The 21,323-nt window shown below is 40.3% G+C and overlaps 1 protein-coding gene across 1 annotated transcript in view; it reads right to left on the bottom strand.

Moving 5' to 3' along the window:
- Positions 1 to 312: 312 nt before the first annotated feature.
- LOC134287891 (uncharacterized) overlaps positions 313 to 21,323 on the bottom strand; it is a 38,074-nt gene continuing 17,063 nt past the window's right edge. Inside the window, exon 2 of the mRNA XM_062851071.1 lies at positions 313 to 821. Within this exon, the coding sequence (XP_062707055.1) occupies positions 492 to 821 (330 nt within the window). The 3' untranslated portion in view covers positions 313 to 491. The remainder of the gene's footprint in view (positions 822 to 21,323) is intronic.

The raw sequence follows: 21,323 nt of genomic DNA, 5'->3' as shown, positions 1-21,323 counted from the left end.
AAAAGGCAGTATGATCTTTGTCAGGACAGCTAGTTTCAATATATAAGGATATCATCCATCCTTCCCTGTATATGACAAACGTGTATGGGATAATTTTGGATTCATGAAAGATAACAAGTCCATAGTAGCCCAGAAATACCTCACAATTCAAAAAGTCTCATCCTATGTTCGTTCACGATTCCAAGAACGAAACGTGGATTGATTTTAAGTTTTTTCGAGTTCCGACATCACAATGCCTACTAAAATGTCCATAACCTGGTTACAATCAGAACGAAAACCACGCCAACGGACAAAACTCGCTCTCACGCTGATAAGAGGCGAGCAACGTGTGCTTCGATCCAAGTCGGCGGCGACGGTGATAGTCGGTCATGCATGGGCCATGCGCAGCCTACTGCGATGGATATCGAACCGTCGTTGGGGCAAAAAACCAACGCCCATATGAAGGTAAATGTGACATACGCAGCTGAAATGTACCCATCCATCCAAGTAAGTCAAGCCGGTAGTTCCTGGTGAACATGGCGACGGGGACGGGGTGACCCCATCCGGGTCCCTATCGTGGATGTTTGGTTCCCACCCGTCACGTTAGGTAAGTATAGGTACCTATGGTTTCTTATTCTTGATACCGATACACTCAAGAATAGCCCAGAATGTACTGATAAGAGAAAGCGGTTGAAACCAAGGCACAGGCAATTCTTCCAAAAAGAAAAACCGTTTCTGGTACTTACTAGTTTTGAGCCCGATGACGAAGGTAGCTCGGTTGGGGACTTGGACTGGTACCGTTGCTGTTGATATTCCGCAATTTGTTTGCGAAGTGTTGCAATCTGTGGGTTAAAAAGAGAGAAAAGCGAAAAAAAAACGTTGAATGTGAATATCGTTATCGGTTTTGCCATGCAGAATGCTACCTTTACGGTTTTAGGGTACATTGGAGCTAATAAGCCTTATGGGTATTCTGATTTACAGTTATGTACATAAATATTCACATACAGTTGTCATATAAGTTGAACCCTCATGATTCATGTTCAAGACAAACATAAACTGTTCATGTAAATGAAAGCACTTTTTGCCCTTCAAAAAAGGCTCAACTTTAAAAATAGTCAATTGTGATGCTCTGTTTGATTGTGATGTGCCTCATACAAATTGTATTGAAGGGGACAAAGGAAATCAAATCGGTGAAAAGCCTAGCTATTTTCCGATTATAAATAATATGCAATAATTACTATTCATCATAATTTCCAGAGTGCGCAGCGCCACGCTATTCATAATTCTCAGAGTGGGCTTCTGCTCAAATCGAGGACACCCAAGAGGGAAAAGAAAGGGGCGCAAACAGGGGCCGGCCGGCCATTTTCCACCAACCACGCGCCAAGCTGGGAAGCTGGATGGTGGATGGTTCGGGTGGCTTGAGGTAGTGAGGCGTACTTCCACCGACCCGTGTTTGCACCTGTACAAATTTCACGATTGCGCGATAGCTATAATTCAGCGGCGTAAGTAGACATCGCAAGTTTTTAAATTTATCAGGGCATCAAGAGCTATCCAATGATTATTTAGTTGTATCTGAATGTACACGCTAAAAATATAGGAAATTCTAAACTTATCTGTATCTCGAGAATCAGCCGCATAGGAGAATTTTATTGCATCAAGACATAAAGAATCATCTGATGATGAACTAGTTGATTCTAGATTTATCCACTAGACTAGGTAATGCCAGTGAGACTTAGAAATTTTAAACTTCTGTACTGTTCGAATCAGAAAACATATGTACACAGAGAATCAGGCAGAACTCTTGGAACAAATTTCAGTTAAATCATCGTCACGAAAACGTAATTGCTAAATACTAATCAACACACTTAAATTCAGAAATTGATCTCGGTAAACGGTTTACCGAGAATCCAACAGCTGATATCTCGGTAAAATATTTACTGATTCTCGGTAAAATTTTTACCGAGATTTCGGTAAACCATTACCGAGTCTCGGTGAACTTTGCCGAGATCTCGGTAAAAAGTTGGATTACCGAGATCTCGGCAAAGTTTTAACGACATCTCGGTAAAACTTTTACCGAGATTCAGTGAAAATTATTACCGGATTCTCGGCTGTTGGATTCTCGGCAATCCGTTTGCTGAGGTCGGCGATATAATTTAAGTGTGAAGCTGTGCTTGGTCAACCAACCACTAGATGGCGGTAGTGAGCAAACGTCAAACAGGAAAAAAAAACGATGTGAGCGCCGCGAGTGGTCAATTGACCAACTACCATATATTTGAATCCACCGTTAAAAAGGTGTTCGACGGAGTGCGCGTACAATGTGACGTATGTTTCTCTGTGCTTATCACTTAAACTGGGTTTGGGATGGAAGCTTGGGCTAAATATTATTTCCTTGGCACCCATTAAAAAAATACCAAACCCGGCAAAGACTGGCGCTTAAGCCTAGATAGTTAGCACTGTAGTTGGAGGAAATACCAATGCCGAACCCGTAACTTCCGGGTAGGTAAGCCCAGTTCCCTGGATTAGTGGGTTGGTGTCAGACCCGACAAGCCAGCCTTAAAAAGACAAGCACCGAAACATCAACTTGAGAAGAAATCGATCAGATACCAATAATGGCGACGACCACATCGACGAAAAGGGACTTGCGATTGGAAACTCGGTACGTGGAACTGCATATCTCTCAACTTCATCGGGAGCACCCGCATACTTGCCGGTCTACTGAAGGATTGCGGGTTCGGAATCGTCGCGGCGTAGGAGGTGTGTTGGACAGCATTTATGGTGCGAAAGTTTTGAGGTAATCATGCCATCTCTCAGAACTGCGGCAACAAGTACTGATACCGCGTACACAGCGATTTTACTTTCCCGTAAGTAAGGCCCTATCAGCCAGCACACAGAAGGACGTGCCGACATCGGGCCTCCACCTGCCCGACCTTGCCGAGGACCCCTTTCTAACCGCGGGCTCGGATCCAACCCAGTAAACGAAAGCCATGAAGCAACACTACCAGGATGTTTTTCCCGAGGCCACATAATCATTGTGAGGGTCGATTTCGACAGCAGGTATGAGCTGCGTAGCCGACTCCGAATCTTTGGACCAGCGTAAGCGTTTGAACTAGCCATTCTAGTCTAGCTAGTCTAGCTAAACTCATCCTTTCACATCTTCTGTATAGTATTTTTCGGAGTTGTGTCCTCTTCGCATGTGACAAGCATACGGTAACGCATTGTGCGAAAACGCGGGCACACGAACGAAGCGTTCCGCCGTTTCTTGTAAACCAGCACATACCGGATATTCGAGAGCACCTGTATGCCCGAAACGGTGTAGATACTGTCTGAAGCAACCAAGGCCTGAAAGGACCTGTGTCAGTTGGAATGCTACTTTCCCATGACGCCTATTAATCGAACTGTCTACCCTCGGAATTAAGATGGACCCATAACCTTCCTTTGCTGGAACTGTCCCACGCGCGCTGCCATTTGACCATGGAGGCCACTCCAGCTTCATGGACCTCATCCACGCCTTCGCAACCTTGATCGAGTGGGTAGTAGTCAACTCCACTTCTTCAATCGACTCACCGTAGACTTCGAGCGTAATGTCGCCATCAAAGTCGACGATCTCCACTCCCACCGGAAACTCTAACCTCAGCACCTTGTCGTATATGACATTCCATAACCCAGGATGGAATCTTGTGGGACTCCTGAGGTTATGGGAAAGCACTTCCGACCCACCTCTGTGTCGTAAACTAGTACTCGATTCTGGAAGTAACTTCCGACAATCTTGTACAGGTATCTCCAGACGCAGGAGCGTATCTGGCCAACTGGCGCTATTGAACGCCTTCCTTACATCCAGAATCATGAAGACCGACTGTATGACGACCGTGATAATAGGGCGAAGGCCGGTTGTCAACGCAGGTAGGGTGCAGTGAATAGACGTTACCGGTTTTTTTTTTTTTATTCATTTTATTTATTTTGTAGGCACCCTGTGCACTTAGGCTTCTACTGTGCCGATTACCATAGTTTATCTATATCTTTCCTAAGCTCCTACACTTTGATACAGAGTCTATTTTTAGCTCTATTGACAATTGCTTGTGTCTCTATATCTACCGTCCTCGCAGTAGGTAGGAGAGAGATCTCATGCCGTACTTGTCGCTACTGTTGTGCTACAGCAGCGTGTAGTTCCAATACATTTCCATCCAGTCCATTGTGTGTGCCGCGGGTTCGTTTGCCGTGAATCGTATATCAGGCTTGTTGCCGTCGAAGAGGGTCAGTTGTCTCAGTCACCATCCAATGCTGACGGAGGATGGATGTGCCCTCCCAATGCACTGTCCTCCGTGCGGCGTCTTCTGGTGGCTGGACGAAGTGTTTTTTGCAGGGGTTGGGAATTTCATCCATGACGATCCGCTTTACTAAGCGAAACTGTACCTCAAAGCTACAGGCCCCGACAAATTTTTACCGGTTTTGATAGCTGTTATATTAATGCTTCAACTGCAAGTAAATTTCAATGGTAAGTACATGTTTTACGTTTTATAACCTCTACTCACAATTCGGTGGGCCCTTCCGGCTTGCACACCTATAACCTATATGCCTACAGATCTAAATCCAATTTATATTATTATTTGATATTAACAAAGCTAATCATCTCTTACTTTCCTTTCAGGACCTAGCGGAATTTGCGGACGGATCTAGTGGAACACTCGACTGGGAATGGCAGCGCAGTGCACGTCTCGGACTGTGGATATCAAGCATTAATTGGGTGCACACGAGAAACCTCCTCGACTAAACTAACCTCACTTTCTGCTGCTGGGATTACAGACCGACTATTCCGGCTAAATTTTCTCCCGGCCGAGAATCGGACACAGTCACCAACCAAGTCACCAATCTTTGAGAACTAACTGAACTGAAATTGCTCAATAGGGTCGATTTAACTTTAACTTTTAATTTCTACTCGCTCCGAGAACAACTCGCTTCTTCCACAATCTTTACAAGAATGATTGCTTCGTCCCTCGTGTCAAACTGTCAGTCCAATCCGGGTCTCGCTGTCACTCAGCTTGTCTGTCACAGCTGTCATCGCGTCGCTTTTGTCCGCGGACGCGACGCTTTGAACATGAATGCGACGCTTCCGGAGCATCGCATGGCAGGGTTGCCAGCTTGTCGACTCCTGCGCCTACACCGGTGATAATAGCGGGTGACTTTAATGCCTCGGCCGTGAAATGGGGAAGCCGTTTCACGACCCAGCAGGATCAGATCCTGCTAGAGACCCTGGCCATACTAGATGTCGACCTGGCTAATGTCGGTACCAAGAGTACCTTTAGTCGGAACGGTGCGGAGTCCATTATTTACTTTTTGTAGTCCTAGCCTAGCGAACTGGAGAGTAGATGATAGCTATACTCACGGCGATCACCGGGCGGCTCGCTACAGTATCTACTACAACAATAGCAGGTGTAAACAATCAACATTCTATTGAGGATGGTATTTTCGAGCTCCTGGTCCGACGACGGGTCTTCGGGTGATTTCCCCGCCTTTGGCAATAGAACCCGGCTCTGCCTCTTTCATACTTCTGGTAAAACTCCCTCGTCCAGGCATTTCTGCATAGCAGACCTGAACATCTCGGGAGCCTCTGCAATAGCTACTTTTAAAAGACAAGGACACCGTCTTCAGCCAACGGCTGTAGCCCTCATAGCTAGTAGACACCAACTCCTAGTCGGGGTATTTACCGGTCGTCCATACCGCCGCCATTTTTCTGGACCCATCCGCGACCCAATTGCCTTTGACGGCGGGTACTCGGTATGGGTCCGCTATGATAGCGATATCCGTCCTCCACTCAGAAACCGCCTGACAAAGCAGTTGCTGATCTGCGTCACAGTTGTCCATGTTCAGTTGCGTTAAATACCTGCACTGTGATTTATTTACTGTGGCGTTCTTAAAAGCCGGGCACCTTGGACCGCATCTCCTACATATGACTTGTGTCCTGGTTCCAGACACCTGAAACAAACCTTCGGTGGCTCGTGGAATGTTAGATGACATACGCACCAGCCTACCTTGACTCTCCCTACTTTAACGGACTTTTTACTGTGTCCCTGCCGGCCCCTTCCGTAGCCGAACAACTGAGGTGTCACCTTTCTCGCGCTTAGTACCTACTCTTTTACGTCTTCTTGGTTTGGCGTCGCTGATTTCCTCGATCTGCGGCTTTTACTACTTCCTCTTCCGCTCGACTTTCGTCCAATGGGAGGCCCCTTGGTTCACCCTACTCTGTGGTTGCTGAGGGCCTAACAACAACGGTCGCAACCCCATGTTCCCTTCCATCCGGGACGGGCGAGCCTCTTCAGGCCCACTCTTCAGGATGATCTTCTCTAGGCATCGGTCGATATAATGCCGGATCTCCTGGCAGCTTGCCTAGTTTTGGCAACAACACCAGCTTCTAGATCTTGAAAAAGCGCAGTAGGCGTTTTCCGCTCCTGGCTGGGGTCCTACTTGGTGGCATTACCACTTGGGTTTAGTATTTTCCTAGTCTTGCGGCACCGCCTGATTGCTCCTTATTTGCCGGCTGTCTCACCCGCTTCTGCGAGTGCTTATCACGAGCAGTCGCATCCGCCATAGCTTTTGGACTTCCTGCGAAAGCGGAGGTCTCCGTCAACAGGGCCGTTTTCATGTCCTTACTTATGTTGGGCTTCGTGGACGCAAAGTCGTTCGTCAGGCCCCGGGACTGTGTCATCCCTGCTGCCCCACGCCGACGCTACTTTAGGTCTGCTTAACTGCTTTACAGTTGCTGACCAGGCTGACTTCTTCCAGGCTCTCATCGGTTATCGCAAGGACGACGTCATGCGCGGAACCGACGATCTCGACTCCCCCGGGTAGTTCGAGTTTTAACACTCCGTCATACATAATATTCCACATCTTGATGGCACACCCCCCGTGACTTTAGTCTTCCCATGACCCTGGTTTGTCTCGTATGCCGATTCTGGAAGTAGCTTTTGAGACCTTTGCACAGATAGCCAGGAACCCGCATGTTGTACAGTACCGTGGCAATGCACAATGGTCCACGAAACAGATTTACGAGGAAAGATTCATTCAGCGCCTTCAAATGATTTTTTAGACAAATATGGTCTTCTACAAAGTTGTTCCTAAAAATAAGGCCCTCTTTCCAATGTACATGAAAATTAGGGTGGTCCATATTTTCATAGAGATCGAAAACCAAACTTTTTTATTTGCAAGAATAACTATATACATTCTTCGGGAAAGTTGTAGATCTATCGATTCGGAGCAAGTTTGCTGAAGACAGTTTTTATGTAGCTTTAAAATTGACCGATCTAGAGATATTTTTTTAATAAGTTTAGGGTGGTTCAAGAAAAACCGGTTTTCTGGCATTAACTTTTTCAGTTTCGATTTTTAATCAAAGTCGCCCAAGAAACACTTGTAGAGCTTTTGAAGATGCGTCGTTTCGTGCGCTGAGATGGTCGCTATCTCTTTTGGTTCAATAGTTACAGGTGTTTTTCTTTAAAAATCATAGTTTTTTGAAAAGGTTATATGACGGGTTGGGGCAAACATAAAAAATATCTTTTGCCAGCATTCAAAAAAAGAAATGTTGTTTTAAAACATATCAAAAAATTAGAGGGGTGTTATTTTAGTAACTCAAGTAAAAAATACTCGAAAAGTGCCTATTTTTTCTAGAAAATCATCAATATCTTTTGAACGGAATGACGTAGCAACATTTTCAGCGCACGAAAATGTGCGTTTTTCTGAGCTCTAAAAATGGTTCTTGGGCAACTTTGATGAGAAATTTGAAACAAAAGAGATAATGCGTTTAAACTGTTTTGACCAAATTTGGAGCATCTTCCCATAGTTTTTATAGGGTGACGCTAGAACAAATCGTTTTATTGTTTTATCTTTTTTGTTTCAAATTTTTCGTCAAAGTAGTCAAAGAACCACTTTTAGAGCTTCCAAAAACGCACATTTTCGTGCGCTGAAAATGTTGCTACGTCATTTCGTTCAAAAGATATTGATGATTTACTAGAAATAATAGGCACTTTTCAAGTATTTTTTACTTGAGTTACAAAAATAACACCCCTCTAATTTTTTGATATGTTTTAAAACAACATTTCTTCTTTTGAATGTCGGCAAAAGATATTTTTTATGTTTGCCCCAACCTGTCATATCACCTTTTAAAAAAACTATGATTTTTAAAGAAAAGCACCTTTAATTATTGAACCAAAAGAGATAGCGACCATCTCAGCGCACGAAACGACGCGTCTTCAAAAGCTCTACAAGTGTTTCTTGGGCGACTTTGATTAAAAATCGAAACTGAAAAAGTTAATGCCAGAAAACCGGTTTTTCTTGAACCACCCTAAGCTTATTAAATAAAATATCTCTAGATCGGTCAATTTTAAAGCTACACAAAAACTGTCTTCAGCAAACTTGCTCCGAATCGATAGATCTACAACTTTTCCGAAGAATGTATATAGTTATTCTTGCAAATAAAAAAGTTTGGTTTTCAATTTCTATGAAAATATGGACCACCCTAATTTTCATGTTCATTGGAAAGAAGGCCTTATTTTTAGAAACAACTTTGTAGAAGACCATATTTGTCTTAAAAATCATTTGAAGGCGCTGAATGCATCTTTCCTCGTAAATCTGGTTCGTGGACCACTGTGCAATGGCGAGACCAATGTTTTCCTAGCTGACATTGTTGAATGCGTTAATTACGTCTACAGTAGGCCGTCCCTTATTTTGCAAAATTTAGAAATGTTATGAGTTCGTTAGTGGAAAACGATCGTTTTAACTAAAAAATGATCGTGTCAAAATTTGACGTCCGTATCTCAAGGCTAAGTGGTCCCTCAAGGGGCCTAAAGTTGTCAAAAATTGTATGGGACTAAAAAAACATGACATTTTTTTCGACGAAAAAATACGCTATTCTACTAAAACTGGTGATTTTAGGACCCTAAAGGGCCAAAAATGTGCTTAGATTTGCGATATCAAGATATTTACAAAAAACACTGAAAAATCAGCATTTTTGAGCATTTTTTTTAGATTCCGAAGGAAACTTACCCTATTTTGTTCAATAACTCAAAAACGAGTAGAGATATCGCAAATCTAAGCACATTTTTGGCCCCGTAGGATCCTAAAATCACTAGTTTTAGTAGAATAGCGTATTTTTTCGTCGAAAAAAATTTCATGTTTTTTTGGTCCCATACAATTTTTGACAACTTTAGGCCCCTTGAGGGACCACTTAGCCTTGAGATACGGACTTCAAATTTTGACACGATCATTTTTTAGCTAAAACGATCATTTTCCACTAACGAACTTATAACATTTCTAAATTTTGCAAAATAAGGGACGGCCTAGTCTACAGCTACCACAGCGCAGTATCGATTACCTCTCCTCTTCTGCTTTAAGGCTTTCTCCGCATTCGCACCAACTGTCTTGATTACATCAACTGCACTGTCGACTCCCCTTTCCGGAACCCGAACTGCCTATTAGGTTGGTCGATATAATGCTGGGTCTCCTGGCTGCTTGCCTAGTTTGGGCAAAAGCACCAGTTTCTAGGTGTAGAAAAAGTGCAGTAGGCGTTACCACGTGCCGACGTGTTCTGAGCTGCTCGTCACATTTAGTTCGCGTTGCTAGTTTTCTTTTTTCTTCGCGATTCTGCTGACGGTTCGACCGGTGCTACGCCATCCGGATGGTTCTTCAGCAGGTGATAGTGTTTGTTGTGTTAATGATAATTTGGATGAAAAATGACTTTTGGATTTTGAGAAGAAATGTGGAGGATTGTGTAACGTAGTTACGCGTTGCTGGAACGTCTGTTAGTGCTACGCCATCCGGAGGTGATACAAAGGCTTATGCGTGATTACATGCCACTACTCGCAGTTCGGGTTTTGCAAACGGTGCCAATGAGCGCATCGAGTGTCGAAATTCATCGTCAAGTCCGCGTTTTGTCATCCGGTAGTTTTTCGATTATAAAGTACCGTGACTGTACCTAATTCCGTTCACTTGAGGCGATCAACTAAGTCTAATAGCTGTAGAAAATACATGTTCTGCATTTAGTGACTGTAATTGTGCAACGCTGTTCCATTATGTCTCTATACTGCTAGAAAAATATAATCAAGGTTGCTAGCACTCCACTTTTTTTGAAAATGGGCCGCTATTTAAAACAAGTTGTTGTTCCTTATTCCAATCAGTATGATCCTAATTCCGTTCACTTGTGTTCCTAATTCCGGTCACTCCAAGTAATTATCAAGTTGACAAAATAATCATATTATCATAGGTTGTTATAGTTATATTTATATTTTATATTTATTTACTTATCAAAACATGTTACACACTAAATCCTGTTCAGCACTTTTTTGACGAAAATAGAACAGTAGAACTATTTCGGTACCTTCGGTAATCGATTTTACTGAGGCTCAGTACACCAACTGTCAAAACCTGGTGCAAAACGTATAAAACAATGCAGTATAGCTGTATACAGCTGTTCTATTTTCGTCGAAAATTTACCGAACACGGTATTCCAAATTAAGTGTGTAGTTCTATAATAATTTGAAGTAATAACATTGGATTGTTTTAATGTTGTTGCGTTTTTGAGAGCTTTCTGGGAAAACTACAAAATTTCACCAAACTGAAACAGTATCGAATGTCGCGTCAAAGTCGGGTCAAATTTTATCGAATGTTGGACCAATGTTGGGCCCACATCGCATAACTGTTGGGTCTATGTTGGGTTTGGAGACCAAAATTAAAACAGGTCAATGATAGGTTTATGTCGGGTTTGACGTCATCTATAAATTTTAAACCTACGACACCACAATTTATGCTTGCTAGCTGGGGTTACCAATAAATGATATGAACCAAACATCAATCGTCTGGGAGCCTTGACTTATGCTGGAGTTGGTTGTATCGATTGTACTGCAGATTTTTTCATAGTTTCCTTTGGATTTATATGGTGATTGGAACTAGGAGCAAGTACAACTTGTAGTATCCTAATTCCGGTCATGTGCCTTTTTCATTTCTAGCATCAGGAATCTTCTTCGAAAAGTTGATTTGGTGTTAAATTTATAAAAATATGTCCTTTATTGTTCTGCTTTGGTGCTATTTTGATTGATTTTGTTAATATTTCAATGAAAATACATTAAATGTATAAATTGATGCAATTCACAGGTCCGCAAAAGAAAAAAGTAGAATGGCGGCCGATTGGATAATTAATGGCATTTAATGTATTTTCACATTAATACACAAGAAACCCTTTAACTTTTTGATTACATTCTGGCGTGGACATACTTATTGAAAATTACAAAAATCAATTTGCTAAAGATTTGCGACAATTTCGGCAAATACTCGGTGTTTTGATTCGTGTGAACGGAAATAGGAGCTGATTGGAATTAGGCGCGGTCACGGTATTTGTGGTGTGACTTTGATTAGCTCCGTGTTTTTTCACGTATGCCGTCATTAGTGATTCGCGAGTGGTTCCAGAGTCAAACAGTGGAGGCTCATACTCATAATTATGTGAGTGATGAAGCGAAGTTGGTTCTAATGATGACGAAATGCATGCGCAATGGAGGCGAGGCAAGGTGTAAGCCTGACTGCGCCGTAAAGATGTTTCCATGGTGATAACAGCGCTACCTTGGATGGGATGTGGTGAGATTGTTCTTATTACATATTACTATGACAAATTGAACTAAATACGTGCCAGCATCGAAGATTATATGTGTGTTTGCAATATCATTATCCATTTGATAACAACATGCGGGGCTTATCGTAAGTGAAAGTGACTTCGGAATGGTCGTGAGAAACCAGGCATTCTGAAACGGGTCAGTGAAACCCAACAGAGCTATCACCTTTCAACTCCCTGGCTTAAGATGATTTCAGTGTTTAGTTAATGAGAAATACAGTAAAAATCACACAGACCACTGCCGGACAGCGGGAGTTGAATTGTATACACCAGTGCTTCCCAAACTGTGCGCCGCGGCGCCCTGGTGCGCCGTGAACATCTCTCAGGTGCGCCGCAGGCTCTTGAGCCAAAACACAAATAACAAACTCTTATTATCGAAGGCAGAATATATTTTTAGTTGCTTTTGTATTGTTACTAAAACTGGTGTCCCTTCAAACCCATTTTGTATTCTATACAAATGTCTTACCTTTTTGAGGAAGACTTCAAAAGAAAGTCATTCAAAGGGGGGTTTCCTCTTCTGAATTTCCAATTAAAAAGTAAATATTCCAAAGTCTACGAATGTTTTCCGGAATTTTGAATATTCTCATCAAACATTTAGGTTTTTACAAAATTTTCAAATTTCCGGAATTTTCGTTAAAATTCCTAAATTGTTATTTGGACTTTGTATGATTCTGCTTAGTTTTCGATTTTATCAATAGCTTGTAATTCAAAGTAAATATTTCAAGAAACTGTCATCTATAATTACTGTCGATCTCCAGGTCTTCGTGCTGTCTCAAACGTTTTGGGACGACATTTTTACTTACATCACGATCATAACTTGTTTGTTTGTCTCTATAATTGAGATAATCAGCAAAACCAGCTCTACACTGGTTTCGCTCCTTATCGTACAAAATAATCTGCGTCAATTTATGTGTCGATTTCATGCGTGATTCTGATAACCGCCTTATTTGAGTTGGGATTTTTGAGTTCCGAATACAAAACATGACCCCTCACCGTCACCGTCAGCCGTCCTAACAGCTTCTAAACAATCCATTTTTATATCTATTTTCCTTGGAATTTCGAACTGAAGGTGTTAAAATTAATAAAATTAATAAAATCAATAAAATATACACACACAACACCAGCTTCTAGATCTTCTAAATGTCTGGGAAGTAGCTATCCGCCAGACATTTCTGCGTCACTGTCCTGAACATGTCCGGAAATGCCACGATCGTCGCTTTCAATAACATGTTGGGGATACCATCTGGACCAGGGGCTTTCTTCACTTCTAGTATTTTGGCTATTATAAGTAGTTCTCTGTTAGACACCCGGTTCTCGCCGACATCTACTTTCAACCCGTCGACGTACGGTATAATAGTGGTCATATGATTGAACTGTACTTCTGAAAGAGCCCGTCGTTATTTCCATCTATCTATCTACCTATCTGTCTATCATGCCCACTGAATCAAATTTCAATCGTTCAAACCAATATTGACAATGTCACAACCCGCATTTGTTGCGACAATGCACCATGTGACAATGTCATGGGACAAACCATGACATGGGTTTGTCACAATTTGAACAGAATAGGACAAAGATAGTATTCGTTTAGAGATTTTTACGCCTTGTATTGGAATATTCAAGGGGTAATTATTCCTTGTTGTAAATACCCAAGTCACTACGAACTGTTGATAGATCTATTGTGACATTGAAGGGGTTTGTTGCCCGAGCAGAGGGGAATATCAAATTAATAACTACGAAATCACAAAACCTGTTTTTATATCTTGTTTTGTTATTATTGAATTATCAAGGCATTACGTTTCCATAACATGTTTTGTTGGACAATCTTATTTTGTTATGACCAAGCTATTGGTATACAGCCATTAAATAACATTAAAATATTACATTTTGTTGTGGAACAAGTTTGGTTATTAATGTATTATTGAGAGTGTACAAACACTTTATGGTATTGCTATCAAAACTAAAACAGTTTTGAAATAAACCTACAACGTTAGCTACAGCATTTCGTGAGTGAGGGAAAGCAACTGCATATCCACTCATCAATTTGTCTTTCTGTGCCATTTATCATTACATCCTAACTAAGCCAAAGTACATGCCCACTATCACTGGCTAGTATTCCGTGGGAAAAAGTTTGCATAATGCACCAGAAAAATAGTTTAACGATTTTTTGAAAAGTGCGCAAAGTTAGGCCCTAGGTGTGCAAAGTATGGTACGCTTACGGTATCACATTTAATAAGAGGTGTGGTATATTACGTGACATGGAGGTGCTGCGATGTGTACAAAACGAAGTCCTTGCCGGGCGGCGCGAGGTTTTGCTAAATTTCTAAAATTGACTGAGTTGCAGCTGAAAAGTACCCAAAATACTAGCCACTGCCCAAGTGGCGCAGCACCCTACATACATCAAAACGAGAACATAGCAGACGATATTGAAGGTTTTTAAGGTTTTGAAAGGGACGTTCCAGATTCCGCCTTTGACATGAGAATTTCAATGATAAAAATTTCAAACTTATTGAGTAAACTTGTTTGAACGAAGCTAATACAGACAGCTGAATCCAAAATTGTGGATGGTTTTGAATGGGATTTTTCAGAAATATTTTGAATTTTCACATGTTTTCCCTGCCGCTCCAGAGGATGAAGTCGGATCTACCTATTTGTGGTAAAAGATTACATGAATAGTTGAAAATACTCCTGTTAGGGAAGAGAGAAACTGAAGTTCGCAATGATTGTTCCGCCATTCTCACATGTTGGTCTAAATATATATAGCATTCTCAGCCAACACGAAGTCATATATGATGTAGAACAAGAAGCTAAAGTGGAGGCCATATGCATACATGCTTCCATTTGACCACGGGTAAAGTGTACGCATATCGCCTCCACTTCAGCATCCTATTCAACAGCATATACGATCGTTTGATATCATAACTAATTTTGCTTTCGGAATGTTATCAATAACTCTTTAATATCAAAATTTGTTATTAAAATATTTCCCAAATTCACTGTTATTAAGTTGTTATTGACACTAACAAAACATGTTATTAAATTGATTTTCCAGGAACATATTTTTGTTATGTGACTTGTTATTTTGCCGCTTATGACAGACAAGTTTATAACTCAATACGTTATGTTAATAACATGAAAATTACTAATTCCATCATGCAGTTATTTTGTCAAAATAACGCATTTTGTTTTGCTGTTGTTATTCTCTTCTGCTCGGGTGGGGTTACTTCGAGTCGGTAAACTTTGCATCACTGTTGAAGAGCCACCATCAAACAGTTCTGGTTTTGGGTAATTATTCACGAGTGGAAAAGTTCGCAGCAAATTTAGCTTCTTTTTTGATGTCATTATCTTTACAGATGGAACAAAGCATAAACTCCACGCCTTCTTTGTCGTTTGTTTTGTGTCTTTTTTGTCCGACGACTTTCTTCCCTTTATTATTTAGACATTTTCACAACCCTTACTACACCCCTGAAACCATAACTACGTGGCTATTACACCCTCCATATAGCACAACCTCCTACAAATATTACGCTGGCGGCAATGGACGCCGGCGGTGATAGGTATACCTGTCCGCTTCGCGGAGTCGGGGGCGGGTGGCTCCGAATTGGAACCAGGGACGTGGGAACACGGCACATTACCGCCCTCTGCCTAAACGGAACCAACAACAACAACAACGGACACCATTCTCTATTGAACGGACGGAACCCCATGCATAGTTAGAACAAACGTGGCATACAACTAACCTAGCGCTGATATCGTCGTCGTCCGGCCGTCCGTGTCAGCAGCGCAGCCAACGTACCTCCGAAGCTGGAGAGAGCGAGGCATGTAGGAACGTTTGACGGAACACAACAACGGTCACAAATATAGTAATAATAAAAAAACGCTTTTTGTGATAACGAAAAATTTCCCTCCGCCGAGTTATTACCTAGAGTCGGTGGTGTGGAGTCGTTGGAAGGTACAATACTGATGTTCGGAAAGATATGATCGCCTTTTATCAAAGAGCAGAAGTTGAAAAGAACATGTTAGAGGTGACGAATTCGAGTTCCGGTTCAATACCAGCGCCGGCAGTAGGTCAATTTAAGGATTTAAGGAACCCTTCGGAATAGCCACGAGGTTCAGTCGTCTGGAAAATAGCGCAGCTAGCTGCTCGTTTGTGTCAAAATTTATATGCGGGTTACATGTAGATAAATGAAATCGGTGAGCTCGTTCCATATTATTTTTTACTTATCGAAATCAAACTAAACTAATGCTAACTCCAATCTTTTATTTTTTTTTAAATTTTAGACGAACTAATCTGATCTGTTGACTTCTTATAATATTAGTAAATAAATAAATTGAAAACTGAATTGATTCAAATAGAGGTTGCATTGATCACATAGATAATCATGGTGAATCCAGATCATGTGACTTTTCGCACCTACCCTTTAACTAAAAAAACTCCTTCCAGTGACAACCATCATGGAGACGGAGAGGTGATTTCTTTTTAGTAGGTACCAACACACGTTACATCCTAATAAGGACGTGACCAGTTTGTTATTCGCTTGATAATGCTTGAAATTCTCAAAGGTGCACATTAACGACGTTATAGCACGGTCTGTTGATCCCCTGTGGCATAATTACAAATTGTATGATCATACTGATCATCTATGCATGCTAATGTTCATACTATAAATCTTCATGATAAATATGTCATATCTGTTTTTAACACTAGTGATCCTCATCAACTATGACAACGCAATATTTTTCCTACTTCTTTCGTATTAACAAGAAATGGTCATACGATTTTGGAAACCAGTACCCAACATGTTACCTTTATGACCGACAACTGTGTGTATTTTACCTGACTGTCGCACGTTTGAGGCAGAAAAAAGCTGTGTTGAATGTAGCTTAGCTCCACCAACCTATACAGTACTTGTTTAAAAGCGACAGATTTGTTTCCACTATGCCGAGCGGTTGGCATTTTTTCCTTATACTCGACGTGGCTTTGTAACAACTGAATCAACTGAAATCTGTGAAGTTTAAAAATGTCGTTGGAACATGCGATCGTTAAATGCATACAGAGACGACGGTGATCAGTTGTGTTATTCTATGATTTACGTAATGATTTCTAAAAAAGCAAATGAGGATTGCAAGAATTGCGGTAATAAAACAGAAACACTTGATACTTTGCTATTTTTTATATTTCTAAAGACGAAACAAATAAAAAAATATATAAAGAAAACATGCTAGGTCGGGCTGTTCGGGCTCGTTCAGAACTTTATCATCAACATTAACTTTTTTCCCCGATCAGCCTAGATAGCTGCGTAGTGTCGGTAGCGGTTGTCTCAATTGGCTAAGAATAACACTACGGACCATCTGTATCGGGGGTAAAAGTCCACCAAACAGGGAATCTAACCCAAGGTGTCAGGCGACCCGTGCTGATGGGTGAATGATTGAGGGGGTTCAAAAGATGCTCGATCTTTAACGGAGCCCACCAAACCCAAGTGACATCCGGTTTGTCAAGTTGGGGTAATGTGTTTTGGTAATAAGGATTCATGGTACAAAGCCCTTGTTACTGGCGATAGTTTTCTGATAGTACTAGGACTTTGCTCATCCGAGACTACACTTGATGTTAGAAAAATAAACATGTTTTATGTATCTATTTGCGTACCGTCGTTGGGGGTGAGAATGGGTCAAAAAAGGATACTCAAAGATTGTTTGTTAAATAACAAATGCAATTGAAGTCGGAATAACTTTTTATTTGGTATGTATACTCTCCTATGTGGTAATGATAGTTTAGCAAGAAAGTATCACGTTATATGAATTGCTTAGTAAACTACAAATGATTGAAAATTGACCCAATCTCACCCCTTAGAGGGGGTGAGAATGGGTCAAAGTATTCGAAATCACCTATCTAAGAATATAAATTAATTTTATTGATCACTAGCTGTCCCGGCAAACTTTGTCTTGCCAATTGCGGTGATTTGACAGCTGATGAGATCCTTATAGCACCGCACTCTAGATTGATTTCACTGCGATCGTGTTGACTTTGTACCCAGTTCGCACAAATTTCAGTACAATCATAATTTATTCACTTTTTCAGTTCATTTTCGTAACTTTTTCTGCATATAAACACAGCCACCACGAATACGAATCGAACCGTGCAAGAGTAATGCTGATCGGTTTACCCGTTCTTGAGTTTTGTTGCCTCAAAGAAACTTCAAACTCATTTTTATATATATAGATATATAGTAAACCTACTTAAAACACAATGTTATCGTGACGAATAAAAGCTTAGGTAATTTTAAAAGATTAATCCACCTAAAAGGGCTAATACAACCGAAAAAATGGTTGAAATTTGATAAAATAACGTTTGTATACTGTATCACCATTTTTGGCCATCATAATCATCCTCATTAAGGGTTTCAACCTCCAGGAGAGCAGGGGAGATTACAATGAGGGAGGGGCGAAGAAAGAATGAAAGATTGATTGTAAAAAAACATGCTAGTTTTTGTATACTGCATAAGAAATGTTTAACCAAACCCTCCGTTATAAACTCTTATGTACATGACCATTGGCCTCTATATTGCTAAAGCAAATCACTCCATCTCAAGATAGAGGGTCGTTCATATATTATGTTAAGTCTATTTTGTGAGCTTACGATATTGCAGTACACTAAAGATTAGCTGATGATTAGAGGAGCTGTCCACACGCATGGGTGTATTGTTATAAATGATTTTAGGCACTAAACGTATTAACACACTCGTATGACGCTTCTCGACATATTTTTGAAAGAAAGCGTGCTTTAGTCAAAATACGGTAAACATGGCACCACTCTAACGTCAAATGGGGACTGGATAACAAGTTGAATTTTTAGTTAAGGTTATGTGCACTCGATAACTTGCTTGACCCAATCTCACCCCCATTCTTAATATTTAGACATAGGGTCAAAAATATTAAGTTTTTAAATAAAAAGAGCAATGACAGCCCGCTTTTTTCATTACATCAACCAGGTAATACCTACAGCTAACCACTTATAAGAAAATTTATTGTTAGGTACTTGTGTTAAACATTACGAAGGAGAAATTTTTTCAGAGTGATTTACTAGTAGTTTTATCATATAAGTTTAGCCCCAAATTTAACAAAAAACGATTATTGCAAAACATCTTATTCTGCATCATGACGTGTAAAAACATCTCCCCTTTAAAATAATATAAAGTTTTCAATATAAACTAGCGATAGTTATTGAACTATTTCAAATTTTATGTTTCTCCGTTTTGACCCAATCTCACCCCCCAGACCCATTGTCACCCCCATCGACGGTACTAACCTCTTAAGGAGTTCTGGTTATTCAAGAATTCACCAAATTCACGTGGACATTTGATTACTGAGATATCTTTCGAAGAGTACTTGGGAGTAATAAAACTTAACTTTTTGAGAGTATCCTTTGACAGATACACGTATTTCGACTACCACTTGTAATCTTCCTCAGTGTCAGTTATCCACATAGGGTGGAATTAAAAGGTACAAAACTGATTACACTCATTCGAAGACGTTATTCTGCTTAGAGGGTTCAAAAAGTCGGTACAGGAAAGTGTAGCATATTTTGTTGTATGAACAGCCAAAGTAAAGCAAGGAAAACGTCTAAGCGCGAATAACTTAAGAAAATATCAAATATTTCTAACATTAATCTGATGAGCATTTCTCAGTCTTGGCTGAATAAAAAAGTATCTGATGGTGTCCTGAATATTCATAACTACACGATTATCAGAAATGATCGTTTGGGTCTACTGGGTGGGGGCATAATCGTTTATATTAAAAAACACTTCCACTTCAGAATTTTGGAAAAATCATGTTATAGGGTATGTGTTCCATCAGTAATCTCACGCTCCCATATTCATCCTATTCGAAATCTAGCGATTACGGCACCGATTAATTCCGTTCTTTTTGTTTTCATGCGTGCTCACTCACACAAAACAAACAACGCTTCATTCCTTTGTTTTTCGTAGGATGCAAATGGAAGCCATATGCTTAATAAGGGAACCAGTACCCTATCTCTGGCGAAATCGAATAGGGTATATGTACGATTCTTTGGCCTAAGTTGCAAGCTGCCTTAACAATTTTGATCATAACTCATCATGAATATAAAAATGCAATGGCATACGTGGGACCGCGCATAACTCACGAATGGAATGTCGGATTTGGGTCGTCTTTGTTTTGTTCTGTTAGTTTTCACCCAAGGAAGGTAAAAAACATGGAAAATTTGCGAGTTTTTGAAAATCGATCTTCCATACATTTTGACCGGGGACTTGGTCTTGGCTAGAAACTTGAAACGTCAAAAAACGCAGTAGGCAAGACAAAGTTTGCCGAGTACAGCTAGTAACTCATGAATTAATAACACTAGAAATAATATGTTGACCCTATTACACACTCTCTAGGCAATGCATGTTTCACCAATTGGAAGTAAACTAACGTAAATATTCAAGAATTTACTTAATTATGTTGAAAAGATTCAATGCGATGGTATGCAACGTTGGTCTATGGTACAAAAATTGATCTATTAGTGGATACAACGTTGGCCCACGGCATAAACATCACAAGGCAGGCTAGTAGCCTATGTAAACATCTATTTTGGATGTAAACATGTGACGTCGTTCTTATCGTCTTTCACGTGACAAATTGGTGTGGAGTATTAGATCACCTATGAACGATTTGAATTACGTCATCAAAAACCTGTCAGATTTCGGGAATATATCACCTTCTGTACACCGTGGTTGGCCTATTGCTTTCAATGCACTAGAACCACTTATTATCTTTTATTATTTTTTCAATATTTTTGCTGAAGTATTTTCTCTGTTTGTTCACCAATCTTACATTTAAATTAAATTTTCGGAGCCAAATTGTCAAAAAACTTTAAATAAATCACTTAAACTAAAGTTCTTTTTTGATTTAGTAACGAAAACAACGCAACCCTATTATTGTGTTATATTTTTACAGTCACCGCACACAAAATCTTTCTTCTTGTTCGTTTTTTCTGGTTCTTACGCAAGCAATGTTGTTGACGTCACTTCATCGGTGTTGTTGACATCACTTTACTGATGTTCCAAGATTTGGGTACATAATGAAAAAAATGTCCTCAATATTCGGCCCACATGCAATTTCATAAATAGTTATTATTCGTTGAAAACAAATATATAAGTTTAAAATAGCTTCTTTGACCGTCGCACAAGGTTCAATTATTGAAAAGTCAATTCGAAATGTTCCAGAATCATGCCATTTATGATCATGTGTATACACTACCCACTAAGCCTAAGAATCATGGCGTCTACAAAAGCTAAACAAAGTGACATTTTCATTAAATTTTAATGCTCCAAAGTGCTAAAATTGAAACGAAATGTTACAGTTGTTTGGCGTTATAGCTTTTCCGATATCCAGTTATGCGTGTTTATTTGAATTTTTGGTTTACTTGAGATATGCCGAATGAGGGGACTATGTCAACGAAGCATCCCTATACCCTATATTTTTCTAGAACTTCAAATCAACAAGCAAAAAATCCTTTTAGGTTTCTTCTACATTCCTCCCGAATTTGATTGTTCACCATTGCTAGCACAAAAGTTCTCCAGGCTTGAATTTCAATACGAGCACATTTTGTTAGTGGGCGATTTCAACACAAATAGGTACCTATACTCAACTCGCAAAGTCATGAAATTCGGAGGTTTACGTC

This window comes from Aedes albopictus, chromosome 1, assembly GCF_035046485.1.
Source record: "Aedes albopictus strain Foshan chromosome 1, AalbF5, whole genome shotgun sequence".
In the NCBI taxonomy this organism is placed as follows: Eukaryota; Metazoa; Arthropoda; class Insecta; order Diptera; family Culicidae; genus Aedes; species Aedes albopictus.
Note: the sequence above shows the minus strand (reverse complement) of the source record. Positions and strands in the feature narration are given on the sequence as shown.